General features: G+C 51.1%; 1 protein-coding gene across 3 annotated transcripts in view; it reads left to right on the top strand.

Moving 5' to 3' along the window:
• Positions 1-294: 294 nt before the first annotated feature.
• The window catches only part of CREB3L1 (cAMP responsive element binding protein 3 like 1), a 46,192-nt gene continuing 23,031 nt past the window's right edge, over positions 295-23,455 (top strand). For 2 of the 3 annotated variants that reach the window (XM_074584505.1, XM_074584506.1), the window contains exon 1: positions 397-614. In XM_074584505.1, coding sequence (XP_074440606.1) covers positions 507-614 — 108 coding nt within the window. In that variant the 5' untranslated portion in view covers positions 397-506. Of the gene's footprint in view, positions 615-23,455 lie in introns of all 3 variants that reach the window. The other variant, XM_074584507.1, reaches the window with a different exon arrangement.

Below are 23,455 nucleotides of genomic sequence, written 5' to 3'. Positions count from 1 at the left end.
AGAGGGGCCCCCAGAGACTGCCACCGCCTCTCTGCCGGCAGGGACCTCTGCCGAAGGGAGGGTTGGGTCGGTTCCTCAAAGCGAAGTCGCTCCGCCGGGGATCAGCACCACCCTCGGGCCCTCTCGGGCTGGTCCATCCCCGGCGGTGCGGGGGGACGCGGCTGGCCCCGGCGGTGCGGGAGGCTGCCCGGGAGCCGGGTGCGCTGCCCGCCGCCGCGCTGCCTTAAGGGGGTGTCGGCGAGGGAAGTCCCGCCCCGCCGGCTCCCGGTGCGCGGGCGGGGGCGTGCGGCGGCCGGCCCCTCGGCAGCGGGGCACTGACAGCTGCCCCGAGCGGGCACCCGCCGCCGCGCTCCCGTCCCCGGCAGGCGGCTCGCTCCCCGCCGCCGCCCCATGGACCGCCGCCCCACGGACCGCCGCCGCCGGGGGGCGGGCGGGAGCGTGCCGCCGCAGTGAGCCCGGGCCGGCCGAGCGCGGGGGGCGGCCGAGCCCCCGGCGCCGCGGGCACCATGGACAGTATCCTGGAGCCCTTCCCCGCCGAGCGGCTCTTCCCCGCCGCCGGCACCGGCTTCCTCGACCTCGGCGACTTCAGCGAGGCGGACTTCCTCAGCAATGTGGTAAGGGACCGCCGGCAGACCCCCTTCCACCCCCCCCACCCCCCGCCCCGGTCCCCGGCGGGAGCGGCCGCAGCCCCTGCAGCGGGGACGGGACGCGCCGTCGGGCTCGCCGCCGCTCCCGCTGCTCCCCTCCTGCCCCGGGGCTGCGTCTGCCGGGGTCCTGTCCCCGAGCGCGGGGTACCCCGGGGGTGCAGGTACCCGTGTGCCCCTCGCCGCACACAGCCAGAGCCCCCCGGGACCGGCCCCGCCGCCCGCGGGCACCCCGAGGAGACCGCGCTAGGGAATCAAGAGAGGTTTTTTCCTTAATAATGCGCATTTTTGAGACTGATGGCAGGGGAAAGAGCGTGGGGTTCCAGGCGGTTAGCGTGGCTCAGCTCAGGCAGCACCGGAGGCACAGCCGGGTGCCATCAGGAGACCTTTGGGCTCGGCACTTCAGGTCTCGTTTGCTTGTAACTTTTCCTCAGAGTGGCATTTGGGAGGTGAAGCATCTCCCGCTTGGCATTAAGGCTGGGTTGATTTACTTTGGAGAGAAGGGTGAGGGGGAAGAGTGACTTGGGAGGAAAATGTTTTGCCAGTCCCAAGAAACCAAAGGGGCATTGTTCACCTCTAGGGAAACTGCCCAGCCTCTCCGAGGAGTCATGCAAGTCCCCAGTCCAGCAGCTCTCCCCAGGCAGCATGCACAGGCTCTTTGCTGTCCTGTCGAAGCTTTCTGTGGGAGTTTGTGCCACAAATCCTGCAGCCCCTTTGCCAGGGAGGACCCAGCCCTGAGGCAAAAGGGGAACAGCCCCACCCCCGAGGTGGTTTGGGGTGAGGGTGAGGGCATCATCCCATGCTGGGCAGCAGGGCACTGCCTGCACTCGGCTCCACCAACCTCTGAGCAGCTGCAGCCATGGGACAGTGTTCCTGCTCCAGACAGAGAGATTTTAGCCATGGCTTGTTACTCCTCTGTCACAATACTGGGACCTTCCATGTTCCTGGTGTAGCACTGTGTCTCTGAGGACTACCCTTGCAATTGGAGCAAGGGAGATGCCAGCACCACAACACAGAAGCACAGGACAGAGAGGAGGGCTGTAGCCATTAAACACCTGATGAATCCACTTCTGCTTTGCTGTGCAGAAGATATCCAAAGCCTTTTATGCTGCTTCCTTTGTGGAGAAGAAAGTAGAGGTGCAGAATTTGCATATATGTTAAGTGCACAACCCGTGGTGTGTGGAGGCACGCTGGGTCTGGGAAAGAGATTATGCAAGCCCCATCTCTCACAAATCTCACCAGCTCCTAATTTCCAAGATATTACTGTGCCTCAAGGACTGACTCTGGTTGGACTCTACGGGAGGCAGCAGAGTCCCACCGTGCTCAGGCAGACCCAAGACATCACCCCAAGACTGAGCGCTCGCTCGCACTGAGAGGCCTTGCCTGCTCGTACCTGAGAGACCTCTAGTTAGACCTGAGAGCCAAGTTAGGAGGCTTGGGCTTTCCCTAATTCCATATACGTCCAGTGTGGATGAAGCTGTGCTGATACCAAGTGCTTTATGCCAGGACTGTTTATTCCCTTACCGAAGTGAAAATTGTAGGTATTGGCACCAGCCCTTTTACCTAGGTGCAACATGGGCTGCAGTCAGAAATCAGGGAACCAGTAACCAATATAGGTGGTATCTCTTTATAGCTTAAATACAACTTCTGCCTGCAAGCAGACCCTGTGAAAAAGAAGCTTTTGTGTAAGACTGCCATCTGGTGCCACCTGCCAGGACAGTGTGTTTAAAGTGTGCAGTGGCCATGTGCAGGCTGGCTCTGTCCTGCCTCATTTAAATGGTCTTTCTTCTTGGAAAGCTGCTTCTCAAAGTAGCCTACCCTTGCCTTCACATTAACTAGGTTGTGGTGACTCAGGCATCGTTAAGCTCAGCTTACAAGTAGAAAAAGATATGCTTTTGTGGATTTTTTCCCAACTGACAGCACCACAAACTTATGCTGAAGTGCAGGAGTCAAGACGATACCTTCTCTTCCTCCAGATGATAAAAATAAGAGTTTCTGTAACCATTTCTCGCCTACCCAATCTGTTGGTGATACAAGAGCCAGAACATAATACATCACTCCCTTTGTTCTCACTCTGCATGACAACATGGGGAGAAGGAATACACTTACATTTCCTTACTAAATCCAGCAAATCTCCTGGGATCTTGAGATGTGTTGAGAAGTTCTTTTTACATAGAACTGTGCAAAGCATCACCGTGCACAATAGCTTGCAAAGTTGCCAGTGCCTTTGCTTCAAAAATGGGCAAACTTTTCCAGATATTGTTCAGCAAGCATTTTTCTTAGAGCAGGCCAGGAATTTTGGCCATAAAATGCCAGTATGAAACTTTTTCTGAGGATGATTTCTTCTGTTCAGAAAGGAAGCGGAAAGAAAAGATGGGTGAACCTTACTGCAGAGGCTGTGCTTCTTTGGGGCAAGAATTAGGTGTCTCTAAACCACTCACCTTTCGTGAACCTTGTCCTAATGTGTCATGGTGGTCTTTAAAAAATGGTTCCCTGTCTTGTTCATCTAAAGTTGTGACAAAGAAGTACTGAAGGAACATCTGTGGATGCATCCTCAAAAAGGCCTGTGTGCTTGAAATAGAAAAAAATATATTGATTTGAATAAGTGTGGAGGTGCCATTCAGAATGACCTAGACATGTGGGAAGAATGGGTCACCAGAAACCTCATGAAACTCAGCAAGGCCAAATACTGTCTTCTGCCCCTAGGATGGGTGGACTGACCCACCAGGGCTCATGGAGCAGTGCTGTGTCCCAGTAGCAAAGACAGGTAGCAGCTAGCAACAGCGATAGATAAACAGAGGGATGTGAGTATCCCCCTTTTCTTGACAATCATAGAACTGTGTCTGCAATATAGTGTCCAGTTTTGGACTGCCTGGTACCAGAAAGATTATGATAAATTTTGAGTGCATGGAGGGGATGGCCACCAAGATAGTTGGGGGCTGGAGCACTTCTCCTGTGAGGACAGGCTGAGGGAAATGGGCTTACTCAGCTGGAGGAGAGGCAGATCCAGAGGGACCTAGCAGCAGCCTGCCTGTGCTGGTGAGGAAGCTGTTGGGAAGATGGAGCCAGGCTCTTTACATAAGTGCATGACAGGAGGATGAGTGGTCATAAATTGGAACAGGGACAGTTTAGAGTGGCTATAAAGAAACAATTTCACACTGTGAAGACAGTTAAGAATGGACAAGGCTGTCCAGAGACACTGTGGAAGCTCCTTCCTTGGAGGTTTCCAAGACCTGTCTGGACAGAGCCCTGAGAAACCTGGTCTGCATTTAGTGTTGGCCCTGCTCTGAGCAGGAGATGGCATTAGAGACCTCCTGAGCTCCCTCCCAATCTGCATGAGTCTGATTGTATGATGAGGGGTTTTTTTTGGGAAAATCTTAAGGAGAGTGGTGTCTGCTTGGTACTTGGAGGCGAAATCTCCAAGGGACACAAAATGCTTCTTTTTACTCCACTTAGCTTCTGCTAACCAGACTTAACATACGATGAATACTAACAACATCATCAGTCTCCTTTTGCTCAGGAGGCCACCTACTGCTCTTGAACTTAGACAACTTTCCTGATCTTTTTCTGCCAGAAGGACCCACCGTAAATGAAGCTAATCCTTCATGCAGTCTCTGCTTATCAATTTCACCTGTCTGTCTCCTGCCCATTCCAGCATTTCTGGTCATTCCTGCAAGCACCCATCTATTCACTTACATTCTATTACAGCTGCATAAAGAGAGATCTTACTTTGTCTCTCAGCTCTTATCAGTGCTGTGAAACTCCTCAAGAGTTATCTTACGCCTTATCTTTTGAGTCAGATTCATCACCGTGCTTCACTGGATTTGTGATGCTCTGGTGGCATAATGAAGCCAGAATAAACCAGCAAAACAGGAGGTATGTGTTTCTTTTTAACCCAGTACCCCAGTGGGTCTGTTTGTTCCCTATGTTTCTGTATTTTATAGTATGAAAAAATACCTTCAGAGATTACTTTGGATGTTCATGTGAACACAGCTCCATTTTGACTATATGTTTTTCAAAGCATATTCTGTATCTCCTTCAAAGGGGAGGCAACAAGGCAAAAAAAATAGCCTACATGCTAGTCAAGGTCTCTGCTGTTAGAAGTTGCAAAATGGCAATTCAGGCTGTCTCAGTAGTGCTAACCCAGCTCCTTTGGAGAATGCACGGCAACGTGTGCTTTCACTGTGTGATCCTATATGCCCAGGCAATGTGACAAGTGGCATCTTTTGGAGCCTACTGGGAGCTAGTAGAATGGGAGAAGAACTGCTTGTCCCTGTGTGATGCTCCTTGAGTGCAAACTAAGTTTTACGCCTACCGTGTGCTCTTTCCTTTAATATTGTCCTGGCCTGCAGAAAGGAGGGAAGTAGCAGGACTGCATGTAGTGGGTAGGCGGAGAGCAGTGTTGGTGCAACTCCTAAGGGGAGCTTTCCCTGAAGATAAAGAGAGGCTATTCAGCATGGATGACCATTGCTCTTGCAAGAAGCTTGTACACACTTCTATTCCTCTTATGCTTACTAAAGGGATGTAAATAGCACTTAAGTGGTGCTTAGGGCTTGGACTGACCTTTGGTCTGAGTGAGCTTCGCGATGTGTAAGCTCCCTCCCACCATCTCCGCACACAGTGAGGACAAAGAGCTCAGGCAGATTTGGTCATCCACTTCTCATTCCTTCCAGCTGCTAGAGAGGAGAGCTCTGCGCTAATGGGAGGCTGCATCTCTGGGACTGATGGTAGTCCCTTGTGGGGACACACGCAGAAAGCATGTCGGCCCTCTATTCCCATGCCTGGTAAAATTTGGTCAGTTACACATCCCTGGTTAGTCAGCCAAGTACTGGGCAACACAAGACTTTTTCTTTAAATTTTGCTTGGAACTTGCCAGTCAGAGATTCCTGTGGGATCTGGAGCACAGATACAGAGAGACCTGGTGGGGCCATCAGACTTGGCCTGATGGAAATGAATTCTAAAAAAAACATTTCCTAGATTTTACTATTTTGTTAGTCTCTTTGGATCCATCTCATGGTTCCTCCACTTCATGTCCATGCTGCTCCTTATCGTCTCATAGTGGGACTTACACCTGCAGAAGTGGTGGCAGCAGGATGAAACCAGAGCTGAACACAGCTGTTCATGGGTCTCTGAGCCTACAGCATCATCACCGCAGGGTCATCACCAGGAAACGTATTTCCATTTTGGTAATGAAGAGGGGGAGAGACTTGAACTTTCTTTCGAAGGCTCTAGGTCAATACTTTCTCCACAGAGACTGGGGATCATTCGTGTGTCCCTTCTAGCTGCCAAGAAACTGATAAACTTTTGGGATATTCTTCCTAAGTAAAAGCGTTCATCTGTTGGACAATTGCCTGCATGTGCTGGGAATTCACTGGCCTAAATGCTCATCTCAGCCAAAGTGGGAGAACCGTTTAACTGTGCTGGTAGACCAGAGATAGGGGAGAGGTTGCAACTCAGAGCAGGAGTGCAGGAAGGCGTGTGTCCAAAACAGAGTTAAACAGTGGAGACAGAGCCATCATCTTGGTGGGGAGCAGCAGGAAGGGCTTAGGTGAAGTGCTTGCAGAATAAACAAAGGGAGGGTTTGGCAGGGGGTGGAAGCACATCTGTGCATACAGCCCGCTCCCACTGAGGGAGGGTGTCAGCAGCACCAGCTGGGAGATGCTGGAGTCATGTACAGCTCAGTCCGTGTCTGCCAGGTGATCCTCATCCCCTCTGGCATAAGGCAGTCATTCAATGCCACCACCACTTTCAGAGAAGAGAAAACCTAGGGGTCTCATCTGTACAGACTAGGCTGTAGAAAGCCTCTGAGACTGTTCTATTGGACCTCGTCCTGGTGCCAGTACGAGTGCCTAAGCATGGTGTTCGGTGGCTTCTGAATCCCACAAGTGTTGGGTTCATTGATGCAAAGTGACTTCTGCTGCCCAGGAGCCCATCTCATGCTGCACTGGTCTCATCCGGCACTGTGCTGGTCCCATCTGGCACTGTGCTGGTCTTGCTGAAGCCTGGAACGGAGCTGTCTCTAGTAGAGAGGGGAATTTGGAAAGAAAAGCATTTTCTGAAGCAGCCCCTTAAAGGGAAATTTTAGAAGTAGGGATTTCATAGCCACAGATGCAGCCCCGCTACTCAAAATGTGGCCAGGCTGACACCGCTGCAATGCACTCCTCTGTCTCCTGTGAGAACAGTCTACTCCTAGGCTCATTGCTTTTTTTCTCAGCACTGTAGGTTTTCAGACTGTAGTATTTAATTAGCATTTAGTATATTACTTATTTACTACTTAAAAAATTCTCAGTGTTAAAGGAAATGAATGAAAACACTCTCTGGAGTTGTCTCTGTGACGGCCACCTGGCAGCTCCTCTTCTCATAGCCACAGGTACAATCGTGCTTGATATGAAGATTTGATTCTCAAGACTAACGTGTAGCATTTTAGGGAAGGGATGAGTCAACCCTCTAAAGCTGGCGTGTCCTTGTCCTGTTGTGGCCTGTCCACTGCAGGAAACCAAATGGGACACAAAAGCCAGTTGGTGACTCTCCTTGCTGTGGAGTTACAGGGGAACAGACAGGGCACCAGAGATGAAGTGGGCCATTACAGCTCAACTAAGAAATGGCCAAGAGCTCTCTATTGGCCTGATTTGGCTGGGAGATTTTCCAGGGAAATTCCAGGTCTGTGCTACAAGGTCAGGTGTAGTCACTGATGCTTCACAGGCAACCTTGTGGCCAGCATCGTTCTTCTCTAGGAGAGCTGTCTGTTGGAGGAGCCAAGTGTGTTAGTCCTCACTTCCAAGCCAATTTCAGTACAGGGATTACTACATCCACCAATCCCAGCTTTCTGCTGGAGACTGTGTTTATCCTCCTTTACACATCTGAACTGCTAGGACTCCCTATCTCCACATGAAAGATGAGAAATGAAAGCAGGGGTGGAACCAAAGCTGTGTTTTTCGACTGACCCCCATGCTAGCACCATGGCTATCCCGCTGCAGCCAGTGACTTCTGAGCATGCAACTTTAATGTAGTTTGGTATCTTCTGGATGAAATCATTGATCCCGTTTTCAGCCTGGCAATAGGACATGGTGGGTGCTCGCATGGAGGTCTTTTCCTACTCTTTCCTGTCTTTGGAGCTCAACTTGTGTTGTGAGTTGTTAGATGTTTTCTTGGGTTGGTGCCTGCATGTTTTGCATCATCCCTCAGAGCAGAAATAGCTGAGAGGGCGTGAGGAGCTGAGGGCATAGCCAGAGCAGCAGGGGACTGCAGGTAGCGTGCTGAAAGGCAAGCTGTATCTTTCAACCCAGTTGCTCCCCACATGTCTGCCATGCAGTGCTTACATCTGTCTAACTTATTCCCAGCTGCTCAAGAAAACACATTTTTTTTGTTTCTGCTTTCCTGTTGGGTCACATCATTTACGGTTTTCCTTTCCTGTAGGGCCGAACTGAACACCCAGCCTTCCCCTCTCACCCATACCTTTCTGACTTCTTTACCCACCTTCTCTTCTCTTTCTTTGCATCTCTCCTTTTACTCCTATTTTCTTAAATCTCTTCAGGGCTGTCTGCCTTTGAAATCATGTGGAGCTGCTCTGGTCTGGTCAGTGTCCAAGTGATACATGCTTGACACTGATCTTGACACGTTGTTCAGCCAGAACAAGGTCTCATGAAGGCTGGAACTGCAGATATCCACACACTGACTCCTTCCTTTCTCCTCCTGTTTTATCTTCTCGCTTTCTAAGATTGCAGAAATCCCTCGTACAGGATGGAAGCAATGTGCATGGCTATTCTCCCCGAAACTAGTATGTAATTTAAACCAGTACTGGGGTAATTAGTATCATCTTTAGGGCTCAAAGGTGATGCCTTACGTGAGGTCATTCATTATGATCACTGTCCAGCCTGTTCCAGAGGAAACTCACCCTTGACTACCTCAGCAAAGTTGCTTTTGGCTTCTTTACACTATGACTTTGTCTTGATTAGGAAAAATGTTTGTTCAGGTCAGTCTGGCTGACCCGATTAGCGAAGCCTGCTCAAAACGCAGTTAACAGTTTTCCTAGAATAGATGCAATGTAACGCGTTCAGCTTAGCAATCTGTGTCAGGAGTTCCCCTGCAACAGCATGTCAGGGCTCCCTTGGGAGGAACCTGGCAGCCAAGGCTGGAGGAGAAATACAGCTTGGGCCTGACACCAAGCACGTTACACAGGAGGAAGCTGGATACAGCACTGGTTTTGGACACTCATATTGGATTGCCAGCATCCCTCCTGCAGGTGAGCTTCCTTAGACCGATGCCCAAAGAACTCCCCAGCACAGTGTCACGGGGACACTGGCTTCTCCTTCCATTGCCACTGCATGTCCAAGTGGGAGCACTGCAGCTGAAGAATAACCTGTCTCTGCTGGCCGAGGTGCAGGGCGTCCACCTCGCAAACCTGCTCCTGGCTCTGCATTATGTCAGCCCTTCCTCTCCTGGGAGGAGAGCTTTTCCCTCCAGAAGGGGTAGCTGAGGCAGAGGAAGACCAGGATGAAGAAGAGGACCTAGGTCTAGAGCCTCGCTAGTTAATTGTTGCACGTCAGAGCAGCTTGATGTTAAATGAGTCCCATAAACTCATGAGAGTTGAAGGAAGGAGCTGGGCAGGTGCTTTTGGCTGAGCTCACAGCTGCCCCGAGGGAAGGACTGCAAGCCAGGCAGCTCAGGGAGGAGGAAACCAGCTCTGACATTTGTAGAGACCGTTGATGGAAGGTTTCTTTCAAAGCCTTTTCAGTCTCTTGATCTGAGAGCTCTTTGCCCAGGGAGTGCTGGAAATCTGGCTCTTCTTTCCAAGCAAATGTGGCAGACTCTGAGAGTTGATGAGGTGCTGTTGAGCCACAAATACTGAATTGCCAATTGAATGATGTTGGGTTTGTTTTTGTTGTGGTTTTTTTTTTCTCTCCTTATGGACAGTGGTGCAGTGAGGTTGTCGGGAATGGGAGAACTGTATTTTAGTCCCAGGTCTGCCATTTACTTAGTGTGTGATCCTCAGGGTGTCACTTGCAGTGATGCGGCTTTTGCTTGCTGTAAAATAGCGCACATCCTTATTCTTACTGATGTGGGGCAATGCCATCAACGGGTGAAGCACGTTAATGAAAAATTAGACTGGGGTGGGGTTTTGCTAGTAGGTATCTGCCAGGAAAGGTCCATAGGAGCTATTACTTCGCTTCCCTGGTTAAAGTCTCTTTGAATGACTTTGCAAATATCATGTATAGCTACAACATATTCAGTTTGGCAGATCCATCGTCCACTGATGTCCCATCTATCCTTCACCCCTCTCCTGTTCCTTACCCCTAGGGACTGCACGTGTCTTATTCTGACCTCAGATACTTCAAGCTAATCCAGAGTAATCTTTCTGTGTTAGTCTGAATGACTGCCTTGGTCAGCATCAGGATTTAAACTGAAGTACTTGGCCCATGCTGTTGCTGGCTTGACCTCTTTGAGCCTTACTGAAAACCAAACAATTTGTGCTTTATAAATCCAGTGAATGGACTGTACTCATACCTCGTCCTCCAATGCGCAACCAGATCCTGGCTCAGTCGCAAAACTTAACTTCTCCCTAGGTTTGGTGCAACTTGCTGAGAGCACCCCGTTACATTTCTGCCCAAAATTGCTGCGTGGTAGGGCTCTGCTGAGTTCACAGGCTCCCAAACTATGTCTCACTTGGTTTGTATCTGAGAAGGAGGTAACAAGCAAAAAGTACCAGAGGGCCATGGCTTTGTAAGTCCCTGAGCAGGGCATTCAAGACTCATGTGAGTCCCTCCTGCTGCTCAGCACATGGGTTTGTGCTTTCCTTTTCTCTTTGGACATGCCTTTTCCCCACAGTAAATCTGCCTGATCTGTTGAAAAGTTAGGATCGCTATCATCCATTGGGAAGAGCGATGCAAAGGTTGCTTTCCCATTCTCTGACACCTCTCCTGCTCTTCAGGATTTGTCAGATATAGTTGGCAGCAGTCCAGCACCCGGATTAGCATTAAATAATGAGCAAATAGCCTGCAGCGCTTTTTCAGACCCGGCAAGTTACACACTGTTCATTCTTTTCTTACATATCTTCGAGCCCTGTTTTTATCACACTGTGAGAGAGCTGAGCTCTGGTCATCACTGGGGGCAGAACAGAGGGTGCTACACTCCTTTCTTTGTTGCTAATTAGTACCAGGGTGGTAGCCAGAGGCTGCAAGCTGCGACAGCAAAACTGTTTTCTCCCTCCCCTTGTAACTGCAGCCACGGCGAGCAGTCAGTGGCAGCTGTAAGCAGCTGGGGTGAGCTGCAGCAGAGCAGGAGCAATGCTCATTTCTTAATTTTCCTGCATGCTTCAGGCTCCAGGGGAGCTGCCCTGGCAACCTCCTCCTTTGTAGCCAGGGGCTGAAGTCCCAGGTGAGATGAGGCACACATTACTATGTCAACCCCAGCAGCTATGCAGTATGGTGAGGCCACCCAGCAGCCTCGATATCTATCTGTAAGTGCCAGAGACCCGTGTCCGGACCAGTGCCCCATCCACGGGTCTCAGATGCCTTTCTGATATTTAATGAAATTGGATTATGTAGAATTGCCAGAGGATTTATTTATTTATTCTGGGAAAAGGAAGAGGGAAGGAGGCCAGGAGGCACGGAGAATAGGGAAAGAAAGAGGGAAGAAAAAGCAAAGACAAGAGAGAGGTAGCTATGCAGTTAGCATTCCTGAGCCATCTGGACCTGTTGGCATGGCCCCAGCTGGACGGGCTCACAGGTTTATCCACAGCATGATGTAATCTCCATAGTCCAGCATTTGATTTTTCTCTCTGCACTGGATGGCCTCGTATCTGGTGCATGTCTGGAGCGGGCATTTTGATTTCCTGTTGCTATTTGTGGACTTTTCCTGGCCAATCCTCAAGAGCAGCTCGGGCGGTTTGCATTCCTCAAGCTGAAGAAGCAGTGCCACCCCGCCGGCGTGGAGTGAAGGCCAGTTGCAGCCAGCCTCCTGGCCGAGGAGGGACAACCCTGCATGGGGAACCAGCTGTGGTTTGCACTGCGCCGTGGCTGGATGACACCTCTGCCTGGTGCCTGGGCGGCTGCAGCTGAGCTCAGGAGTTGGCTCAGCCTTCAGCACCAGCACAGAGAGGGCTGGTGGGACCCCCCCCGTCCCGGCTGCTTGTGGGCTTCCCTGCCATACTGTGTCTTGCAGCAGAATGGGAGGAAGGAGAATTTTATTTGGTCCAAGACCTATTCCTCCCTTTGGTAGATATGAGTAAAAAGCAAGCAATGATCTCAGTCCCTCTCCCTCGCTATCACCAGCACCGGGGAGCACCAGGGCTCTCGGCTGCCTGTAAGGCAGGTGGGCTTCCCAGCATATGGGAAGGGGAGCTGGGCAGGACATGGTCTGATGCTGCCAAGCACCCACCCTTGCCTGTGATCACCTTCCCTCCATCACTCAGTGCCATTTCCAGGAGGCAGTGTAGTCTAATGGGAAGGATTCAGACTCACATTCCTTCCATGGTCTGTGGGAGACAGCCATGCCTCACCAATACCGTCCATCTCTTTTTTTTCTTGAGTCCTTCTCAGCACATGAAATGAAGAGAGTTTGCATGTCCGCCTCCATAAAAGCACACTGTTTGAATGTCTTGAAGTTACAGGAGCCACACAGGAGCAAAGTGGTCTTCTTCACTACATAAATTCAATGTGTGGAGGGGCAAAGAGCAGAGGCAGAGGTCCCCTCCTGCCTTCAGAAACAGAGCATCTCCCACCCTCCCACATGGCTGGGAAGGTCTGAGATGCCCAGAGGACAAAGATGGGATTTCTCTACAGCAAACCAGTGCTGCAAGCAAACCTCAAACCCAGCAATATGCGGGGCCGGCTTCAGAGTATGCCATTCTCTGCTCTGACTCAAGAGATGTGGGTAGTTGTGTGATGAGCCATGAGGCAACAGTTTGACATGAGCACACACAGTACTCCCTCCCTCACGATGCCTCATCCTGCCCGCATGCCTCGCTTCGCTTTGTTTCCTCCAGGGGCTTGGGAATGGGGAAGTTGAGCACAGTGACCCCCAGGAAGCAAAATTTTGTTCAGCAGAGTCCCACCGCCTGGTTTTGAAGTTGTCCTGGTTGCACGCGGAGGGAGCAGTGCTCTGCTCTCATAATACCCCAGGGACAGCCTGTCCATCAGGATGGACTCACTGGAACCACAGAGCTGAGCTTTTCCACCAGACTCAGCTCTGCTGAGTGAGAGAGAGTAGCTGAGGAAAACGATGGCCTCTTTATAAACCAACTGGCAAAACTCTTGCATCTCTCCTGGGAGCAGGCCAGGGATTCTGAGTCACTGCTTAAGTGGGTTGCGGCCAAGGTAGTCTTACCCAAGACATTAAGTGAGAGAGGAGAGATCCACCCAGGAGTGCCAGCAGAAAAAGAAATAGTCATGACCATAATTAATGATAATATAATGATGAAAAGATTCAGAAATGCACTGCCCACTCCAAAAATAAAAGTTTGAGGACAATTCAAATGCTGTACAGAAAAAAAGAAGAGAGGAAAGAGTCGAGAAAGACCGCCAAAGCCTGCATGTCAGCTGCAATGCAAGGAGTCCCATCCAGCTGGCCTGGGTTCAAAGAGCTCCTATTGTCCAACAGCATTTCCAAGACACCATTCAAAACTTTCAGAAAATGAACCCAAGATGCAGGGTGAGATTTATCGCACAATAAAGGCAAGCCAGATGTGTGCACCCTTTCGGAGAGAGGAGATGGGAGGAAGGCAATGGAGGAGCAAAGCAGGGGAGAACCAGGCAGCAGAGGCACGAGAGGAGAGGATGGCATGAGGAGGTGTGGTGCTGTGAGCACCCACGCAGGAGCAGGGGCTGGGTGTGTCTGTGTTGGGACACCTCAGAGAACTTCATGCTTAGGAAAAGTCACTCAGCATTAGGATTAAGGGACAGAAGAGAAAGGTCTCACTGATGTTTTTTCTCTTTTGATGCACATAAAACCATGATAGATATTAAGAGGTTATTGATGCTCCTGGTCCTGGATTATATACCTGCATAATAAAGCCAAGTCTGAAAGGATGCCCAGAATCCAAACCACTGTAGATTTTATCTTGATTTTCTAGGGCTCGCATAGCCTTCATTATCGCTTTGCAGCACTGACCACCATGGCTGAGCTGTAACTTCTTTTGCCACAGGAATCACTCACTTCCACCTGTGATTTGACTGTTAAAATCTAGCAATTAATTATACAGAAAGATAATATAATCGTTTAATCTGCTGCTAACATGGTGTTAAATGACCACATTCTGCCATCATTAAATAAGTCCTCAAGTTCTCCCTGCCAGCAATGAGCCCAGTGTTGTTTCTGCTCTCTGCAGAATAACCCGGTACAGTGGCCATGCCATACCACACTCCACAGATTAAAAGGTGACTTGGTTTTGTTCTCAGGAAGACCTCTGGTAGTAAGGACTTGTTCATCTAAGAGCAGAAAGCTTGAGAAAACACTTTGTAGGCTTAAGCTAGAGTCCCTCTTTGCACTGACTCCTATGTTTGGTGACTGTAGTTAGCTTTTACAACACGTTTTTTTTTAGGAAGGGATGGATTTATCTGAAGCCTTTAAACTGAGATGAGATGTTTCTTTCTGTGAAGCTCAGTTGCAGATGATGAGTTTGAAGCAGGAGGCATGAACGTAGCTCCTGAACTCAGCTATGCAGGGAACCATATTTGATTACCAGGCCCTCCAGGCCCTAAAACCCATGAAGCCATCCATCGTGTCCTTGTGCTGTGTCAGGGCTGCCCAGAGACTGGATTCCCAAATCCACCGGTCTCTGCAGACGCCTGTCCGATGCTGGGGTGCAGCTGCCTGCTTGATCTCAGACAAGCTTTCAGGGCAGGTTTTCAGTGCATAACAGGTTTCCTGTCTTTAAAGGAACATGGGACTTTTTCTTCCCAGAAGCCTCTGACTTTACTGGAACACACGATCCCAGGCATCTTCCCATTTCTACTACTTTTCACTAGCTACAGGGTACTCAGCTGGTAGGCCTTGTTGTGGAGAAGTCCAGCTTGGAGGGGGGATAGCTGGAGAGCCAGGTGTTGGGAAAGGGTTTGCACAGGCTGCCTGTCTCCTTCAGCCTTGATTTTCATCCTGTGGTTGAAGTGATTGCATTATCTCTTACCAGTCAGATCTCCACGCTCCTCTTTGGAAACACAGGGCTTTGACCCCTTGTTCACCCAACATCACACCTTCGTTATTCCCCAGGATGGTGTAAATCCAGGCTGTCCCAGTAGTGATGAATGGTCTGAGAGGTGTCACTGCCCTTCGCAGGCTAGAAAGCATTTCCCCGATCTGCAGAAACTCTGGTTTCTGCAGCTCCACCGCTGAGGTGAAAATGATACCCTCAGCATTGGAGCTGAAGTTTAATTTCCTATCTGCTGCTCAGGGCACAGATTTTCCACTGGGATATTGGCAGCAGGTCAGAAATCTGCATTCCAAGCTGAATTGCTTCGAAAACAGTCCTGGTGCGGGACCCCATTCAGTCTGCTGGTTGCAAAACCCAGCTCTTGCCCAGCCTGGCCACTGAAGAGTCCCAGCTCTTGCTCTCTCAAGATTTTGGGTGAAAAACACTCACATCCTTAAGTCACAAATCAGCTGGTCCAGACTTAGTTGCTTGGTAATTGCCCTTTACAAAGGCCCAAGGAATGAAAGCCACCAGTAATGTTTGGTATTAGCTGCATGCCTCAGCTTTTGGACTTGAACAGCATACAGCTATCTTCCTCTTCCAAGGCCTGCTTTTCTTTATGGGTCTCCAGGGACCTGCCAGGGGACAAAATGTGAATTATCTCTGATTTTGCTCTCTGAGCACTACAGAGAAACAGTTTCAATGAGACAAATGAAGCTGATGGTAAAGATAATACAGTCCTTTCCTCCTTCTCTGGTTATCTCCCAAAGCAGATTTCCTCTATCTCCCCGGGCACCTTTCTTATTCCTTAGATTGCCTTTCTTGCAAGATGCCCATAATGGCATGGGGGTGACAAGCTGTGTAAGAGCAGAGATCTGCCGATGCTGGTGGCTCCAGCCCAGTATTGGGCAGGGCCAGAAGCTTCCAAGAAAGATGGAAGAAATGGCAGAGTGGCGTTTATTCCAGTTTATTTTGGTTATTGAATAAATTCCTCCATCCCACTGACTGGTGACTGGCTTGAGCAGTTGCATCTCTCTAATTTATTTTTAATTGTACTGAACTGTATTTCATGTCTTTTGGGGATACTGTGAGCTTGGCTTCACTGCAGCATGGCAGCGTAGTTCAGAGAGTCACGCAGAGTAAAGCAGTATTTTGTTTCGTTTGCCCTGCCTTCTGCCTTTCGTTGCACTGCATTTCCCTCTCCATCAAGCAGAATTTTTCCCTAAACTGTCCAGGCACACATGCCACACACAATTAAATCCACGTAGGATTTCTCAGGGTAGATTTCACCTCTAGATTTGCAGGGCTGAGCCAGAGCTGCACCCCTAGGTTGTGCAGCGGTGCCACATGCCAGCAGTCAAGGCTGCAGATGGCGTTCTGGCTGCGGCGCCTCTGCGGGGACTGAGACGGGATGGAAGTGTTCGGGCCCTGCAAAGGGCACACCTGGGTGGAGGTGGATCAGGGTAATGTAGCAGATAGGGCCTTCGCAAAGATGATGGATTATATTTTCACACGTAACAGGATAAAGTTCACATTAACCTCCTCCCTATGACGCTACAGCAGGTGAAAGACTCCTGCCCTGCCCCGACACAGTGTGGAGTTAGGGTGTCTTTGGGAGCCCGCTGCAAACTCGGCTGATGCTGCCAAGTTAACACAAAGAGGTAAAGCACCACTTCAGACAAAAGGGCAGAGTCCCTGGGGGGAGTTATGACGATACAGCTTCTTTCTCTCAGAGCTACTGCTCATGTGAAGTCTCTGCCCGGAGACTGTGCTGACCTTGGCTTGGGAAGGGGCAAAGAAGAGGAAGAGACCCCTGCCAGCTTACCCAGGGGTACCTGCATTCCCACGGAGAACACCTCCCACGCATCTCCATTCAAACCCATCCCAGCTGCCATGATGATGGCTCAGAAATAAAGGCAGCTTTGTTTTGTAGCAAGCAGGTGTCTTCAGTTCTCTGAGCTCAAGAAAGGCCTTGAAGGACAAACTTTTTATTTACCTTTCACAGACTCCTAGAAATAGCCCCCAGATCTTCTGCCAAATGAAGTTTAAAAGCAGCTGATCTACACATTTCATCCTGAGTGGGTTGTGTCCACTTCTGCATATGGTTTAAGTCCTTCTCTAATTTTTTTTTATCAGAGTCGGCTGCAAGGGCGTTGTAAGCCAAAGGAAATTTGGGATGTTCATTGCATATGTAGTATACACACCGCAAAAGGTCACTGGAAAGCAGAGGCATTCCTCTTCAGCCTCTAGGGTGCTGCTGCTGGGAGGAGAGGTGCTTCTGTCTCTGCAGACTCAGCCAGTCTTGTGCAACAGGCAGATTGTGTACTGTAGCTGCTTTCCACCCCCGGCCAGTGGAGCCTGGTTTGCCCTAGGGGAGGCTGTCCTGTTCCCCCTCCTCCCTAGCACACACATACCTGCTCTGCACCCTAGCATCTGCAGGTGGTTGGAGGGCACACAGATGGCCCCACCACTGTGGACAGGCCACAATGACACATTTTTTGATTCACCTCACCCTGGGCTCTACCCTCTCCACAGTCATTCCCCTCACAGGGTGCTTCCAGTCTTTCCCACATCACCACTGCCCGTGTCAACTGCTAATCCCATTTATGCTGAGCACACTAAATCCAGGTGTGGATACACCAGTGTCCGTGACTCTTCTGCCACAGCTGCAGCAGGTGCCTTTGGTGCCTCCTTCAGGGCCATTGGGAAACCCAGCTACGGGCTGGCAGATTTTAACTTTCCATGTACCTTTTTCTTTTCTTTTTTTTCCTTTCAGGGACAAAAACATTTAAGTTAAAGACTTAACTCACCCACTCCTCCCCTCCACCCCCGTGCCTGGGTGCCTCCCAAGATTCCTCCCCAATGAGCAGCAGGCTTGCAAACTCCGAGCTGGGCATTACACGGCTACAATCACAGCCACAGAATTTTGATGTGGTCGGTATTGTGCGTATGCTTTTAACATTACCCATTCTGTCAGCTGATATCCCCCCCGCCCCGGCCCCGCTGGGGTTGGAGGTGGCAGGGGGAAACGACACACTAAACCTTTATACTGACACGGAGGTTACTGCAAACCGTGGGAGCGGGGTGTACCCGAACTCTCCCAGAGAGGCTGGGACGATGTCCTCTGAGGCACTGATTAAGACATCCCAGGATGAGAAAACGCCATGAAGGGGCAAAGGCGAGGCCTCCTCACGGGGCAGAGCCCGAGGGGAAGGCAGGGGGGGAAGGGCCGGGAGGGGGGCGAAGCGGGGGGCCCTTCCCCCCCCGCCTTCCCCTCGGGCTCTGCCCCTCCACCCCAGCGTCCGCTCCGGCCTCAGCGTCCAGCCGGGCACGGCGAGGGGAGCCCGGGCAGGGCCGCAGCCAGCGGGGCCGGTCCGTGAGGCGCAGCGCGCCGCAATCCGCTCCGTCCTAACCCTGCACTCCTCCCGCCCGCCGCGCGCGGCTCCGCTGGCAGCCACCTCCCATTGGCCGGCGCCCGGCGCCGGCGGCCAATGGGCGGCCGCCGCTGCCGGCCGTTGGAACGGAGCCGCGGCGACCGTTAACGGTTCCGCCTGGCGGGGCGGCGGGGGGTGAGGCGGCCGCGGGCACCCGGGGCCTCGGCGGGGACCTCGGGGCCAGGTTGCTGCCCGTCTCTCGCTTCAGGGTAGCGCCTTGCCTTGGCGCCGCTCCCTTAGTCGCCTTCCCCCTGATTGTGTCTTGAGCCTCCGTCGTCCCTCCTAGGTCTTGTGGCGCCTAGCGCTGGAAATTGTAAATCCAGGCCCTTGGCACGGATGCGCGGTGGATAGGAGGTTTCCACAGAGAGCTGTGCCTGAGCCTTGCTGGGACTTCGGAAGGCACCGCAGATACAGCTGCGGCTGTTGCCACCGAGGAGTAACCATCAGTCTGAGGGGCTGCAGCCCCTGTGGGGAAGGAGCTGATGGCACAGCTGGCCAATGCAAAAGCAGGTCACTTGCCTTGCTTTCAGTGACCATAAACCCCCCAGCTCTCTGTCATTCTGCATTATTCTACAGACAACAATAAATTCTGGGCCTAGTTCCAGATCAGGTTCAGTCAAACCCTACACCACTTGGAGGCTGAGTGTCAGGGAAAGCGTTTGGTTCACCACACAGTCCAAGGCTGTGACGCTGAAAATACTCATGGGTGACCATTGCGGGCAGTCTCTGAGAAAGAGTGAGGGGTGCTGCTGGTCAGGATGCTGTCCTGCTGCTGGAGGGAAATAGCACTGGGGTTTGCAGATGTTCTTCATAGATGGGGGTTTTGCAGAAGTGCTTCAGCCATGCCATGCAGAGGAGCAGGGACAGCAAGGGGGTAGCAAATCACTGTCAAGCTATCCAGGCAGACCAGCCATAGAGCAGCAGGGAGCCGTGGTACATGAGGGGAGAGACCAAGAGCAATACGGGTCAGGACAGAGGGACACCAGAGGGGTCTGAGAGAGCCAAGGGGTGGCTGGATGATCACTTGTGCCCCTTGGGGTGCACATGCACCAACTAGACTGTGAGGAGAAGTGTGCACAGCATCTGTCCATCCTGCCTGGATCTTGTTAACACTGTCAAGACCTTTACTTTCATAAGGTCTAAAATTCATTGCATTTTAAAGAGAGCAGAAGGACTGTCTGGAGTGTATGGGCTCTTCTTTCCTGGAATGTAAAGGAAACCTCAGTTGTGAAGCTGGAGTGCAGGGGGCTTCATTCCTTAGTGAAAGCAGAGAAGGGAAATGCAGATGTCACAGCTGGGACAGGAGATTTATCTTGGCAAGCAAAGAGGAAAAATACTTTCAAAAAGAAAAGAGAAAACTCAGAAGAATCCCCTCCCCATCTGCACTGCCTGCCAGCACGAGCAGAACCTCCAACCTGCAAAGGCCCTTCGTCTCCTGGGTCTGGGCTGCCGCCCAGCTGGATTAGCCCCTTGCCGCTTTCTCTTTGGAGCGAGACCATTGCGGTGGGAGCAGGGAGGCTGTGAGAACCAGGCTGATCCTGAAGGGAGATTGTCTCCAAACAACTCAGCTGGAGGTGGGAAGGGGAAAGTCACAGTCAAAGGATGGAAGCGTGACAGATGCAGCCAGGGTGACCACAGAGGAGAAGTGGATCCAGGGAGAGGAAACCGTCGCCTTCTCAGCCGTGCCTTGTGCCACTGGGCTATAAGAGTGGCACCTTAAGGCATCCCATGTGCAACTGGGCAGGGGAAAAGGCTTAATGCCTCAGTCTCTGCTTGGGCCTCCCAGAGGTCTTACCACCAGATCTGGGTGGGGGGAAATAGAGACCTTGCATTTGGATGTCTGGATGCTTTACATTAGCTCCCAAGATAACTGTTGTACAACAGGAAAGGGTGTTCGAACGAGAAGTGCACGCACGCACATACAGTGTGCTATTTAGACAACCCTAAGCATGAGGTCAGGATGAAAACATGTGGTGGAAATATGTTTGGAAGAGTCAGTGCCGATGTCGGTCATAGTGGGAGGGAGCAGGAGCCAGGAGCTGACAGATTCTCACTCTCTCCTCATGGCTGAGGTGGCCTTAGCCTGAGAAGATGATCTTGTGACACCAGAGCAGCTTAAGGTGCTCTGTTGGGCCTGGAGATGCAGTGGTCGTTGCCTCCCCCATGCCTGCGCAGGCTGGCTGGTCCCCTTCGGGCACTGCCTCCCCATCCTCCTAGAACTGCGGTGGGGGGACGGGCAGCCAGAAATGGGGCTTGGATCAGGAAATCCAGCACATCCTCACCATTGCGTTTCTGTCCCTTGGCTGCCCCCTCCCTGACCGCTCACTAGTAATACAGCTTTGGAAACACATCTCGTGCTATTTCTTGGCTTTGGAGCCTAGTTAGAAGGAGAAGGAAGGAGGGTGTGAAAGGGAGGGGGAGATAGCAGGAGCGAATAATGCAAAATGAGACTGTGCTGCGAGCTTTGTATCCCATCTGGAAGCTGTTTTCCCCCAGTACACTTCACACCCGCTCCCTCTGGGCCAGGATGGTAAGGATCACATTTCCCAGTTGACTGGTCCCACTTGCTCAAGCCAGGCTCATCTGTGTGAAAGCTACTTGAGATATCTTAAAGGAGAATCTCAGTAGAGTTGCCGAGTCCTTCATTGTCACAATTAGAAATTCTTGGCCAATTCTTTGAGGAGCAGGAGTTGGCTGATCTCAGCCTGGCTGGAAGGTGTTCTCAAGGAGAGAGTCTAGGCCTTGAAGAGGGTGTAAGAGGCTGAGCCTGCTCTGCTCATGCATCTCTGTTCATCGCACCTTCATTCATGTCCAAGTCCTGTGGACTCTTTCTTGGACCTTCCACCAACATGTGTCTCTGGTCTGCTGAGATCTTCACTGCAATGGCGTCGGCAAAACTCTCCCCAAAGCCCAGCAAAGTCATTACATTTAGTGGCAGCACATGAAGGCCTTTGGCTGTGCTGGCCCCAGTCTAGGTGGGAAGGGAGGACTAGTGGCTGCCCAGCATCTCCTTTGGCATGTTACTTTCCAGCTAGGAGAAAGCTATCATCCATTTGGTCAGGTGATAAACCTGCTTCTGTTTATCACTCAGAAACTCGGAGCACTGACCCTGCCATAGTCTGCCATGATCCACACAGCCCTGAGACACCATACCCTGGGACCTGCAGTTCCCTGGAGCCTTCTGTCTCACGTGTGTTAATGAAGAATACGGCTGAAGCCTTCTCTGAGTTTTGCGAGATAGGTGCAGTTCCCCCAGCGAGGCTAGGTGGGACAGAATTTGCATATTCTGGGTTAGCAGGCTCCATCTAAACTAATTGACAACAGTTTTGGTGGCATCTATCCAAAATAAGCTCTGGGCTGCTCCTCACTGTGCCCATCACAGTTGGTTCTGGACAAGAGGTCACTTAAGAGGAAGAACTCTTACCATGTGGCTGCATGCATGGCTGTCTTTACTGATCTGAAATCTGTCCTGAAGTTAACAATACCTTTTGTCATCAGGACAGAACAGAGCCAACCAAAGAGACAGCAGTCTTCCTGGGACATAGTGGCTTAGCTTCCTGCTTGTCCTGTAGTCTCCGTTGTGGATATAGCCAGCTACAAAGCCATGTCATTATCTTGGTTTGCTTTTCCCTTCCTTCTTCTGCTTTCCTCTGCCTCTTGCCACTGCCTTTGAGTAAAATAGCAGCCACCAGCTCTGTGACAGCTCTGGGTGCTCTCCCTCTTTGAGGGTGTCTGATCCTTGGTGCCCTCTTTGATAATAACCATAGTTATTCACAATTTCATAGGCTAGCTCCCTTCTCTCCATCTTCTCTGTCTGGAGATGTTGGACTGGTATGTGTATGATTGGCAAGAGCTGAAAGGGGGTTGCTTTGATGAGGAGGCTTTGCCAGTATTTAGTTGTGCTGGAGGATAAGACCTGGGAGCCCATAGAGGGGTACATGCCCCAACATTTATGAATTCCCAGGGAGGGTGTGAGTTTCATTCTCTGCTTGTCACCCATGTTTTTCCCATACTGTGCAGTAGGTCTCTGTCTCTTGGGAGAGAATGGGCTCTTGGGGGACCTGAACTCCTGCATCTCTGGGAGAACAGTGTTGCCTTCATCCTCACTTCCAAGCAGGGACGTCCTCCAGCAAGCCTGTCTGAAAGAAGAACCAGAAATCTGCAGTTACTCCTGCCAGTGTTGGTGCCTGTGTTAAGGCTCTTATACTCAGCCCCTTGCACTCATTACTATTTCTCACCCCTTAGCCACTGCTGGGGAGGTTTTGTGGTGTCAGGATAAAACCAGAGGCACATCTCCACCTCTTCCATCTGGGTAGGTTTGTTCTACAATGGGAATACTGTTGACTGACCAAGAGATCCTTGTTCTAAGCATGGGTGGGATGCCTCTAAAAGATAGTGTGGAACTACTGCATAAATGCATCTTCTTGACTCTCTTCACTCTCACTTCTGCCTTTGTTAATGCACTGTTGTAAAAGAAATTTGAAGCACGTGGCAGAGTCGCAGACAGTTCTCCCTGCAGCTGTCCATCCAGCTCTGCTTCTCCTCCAGGGTTACATGGTGGTTCTAGTTTTGATAGTTCTGACAGTATATATGATTTGGGTGCCTTATGTTGGATCCTGGCTCTGCTGTGCTGTCGTGGTGTGTTGGCAGCCAGAACTCTGAATCCCTTCACTTTTCTGCGGTTACGTTCTCACCCTTACCGTAAGGCTATCGTGTTCATATCCTGTGTTTGCTTGTGTTGTTTAGAGAAAGCAAGACAAAGAACAGCTGTTACATGAGCAGGCAGTCTCTGGGGTTAATGCTCAGAACTCCAAACTCTTTACCCCTCCATGCTGTAGGATAAGACGAAAACTGGTTTTCCAGTGCTTTTCAGATAAATATCTAACCCAGTTCCATCTGCTGACTCAGCTCCCTCTGAAGAACAGTTATGCTCAGCACAGATGGGAGGTGTTTTCTGTCGCTTGATTCAAGTGCAGAAATGCTTCTAGGCAACTTGGAAATGGCTGGGTAGATTTTACCAAGCTACCCCACCAACTCTACTTCCGGTATGGGAACAAGTGGCGAAAACTTCAGCCCAGACTATCCCAGGCAGGGCCTCAACACTGGGACTTAGCATGACTGTACCTTCTCCGCCTTACCTGCACACGCAGTGTCTGCCCTTCCAGGGGAGCCTCAGATGGTGGTGTGTCAGGCTGTTACTCCAGCTAGTGGGAGGACAGGACATGTGGGAAGGAAGCTAAGGGAGAGAAACC

The sequence above is a fragment of the Larus michahellis genome, chromosome 4 (genome assembly GCF_964199755.1).
Source record: "Larus michahellis chromosome 4, bLarMic1.1, whole genome shotgun sequence".
Lineage (NCBI taxonomy): Eukaryota > Metazoa > Chordata > Aves > Charadriiformes > Laridae > Larus > Larus michahellis.
This window is presented reverse-complemented; position numbering and strand designations above follow the sequence as displayed.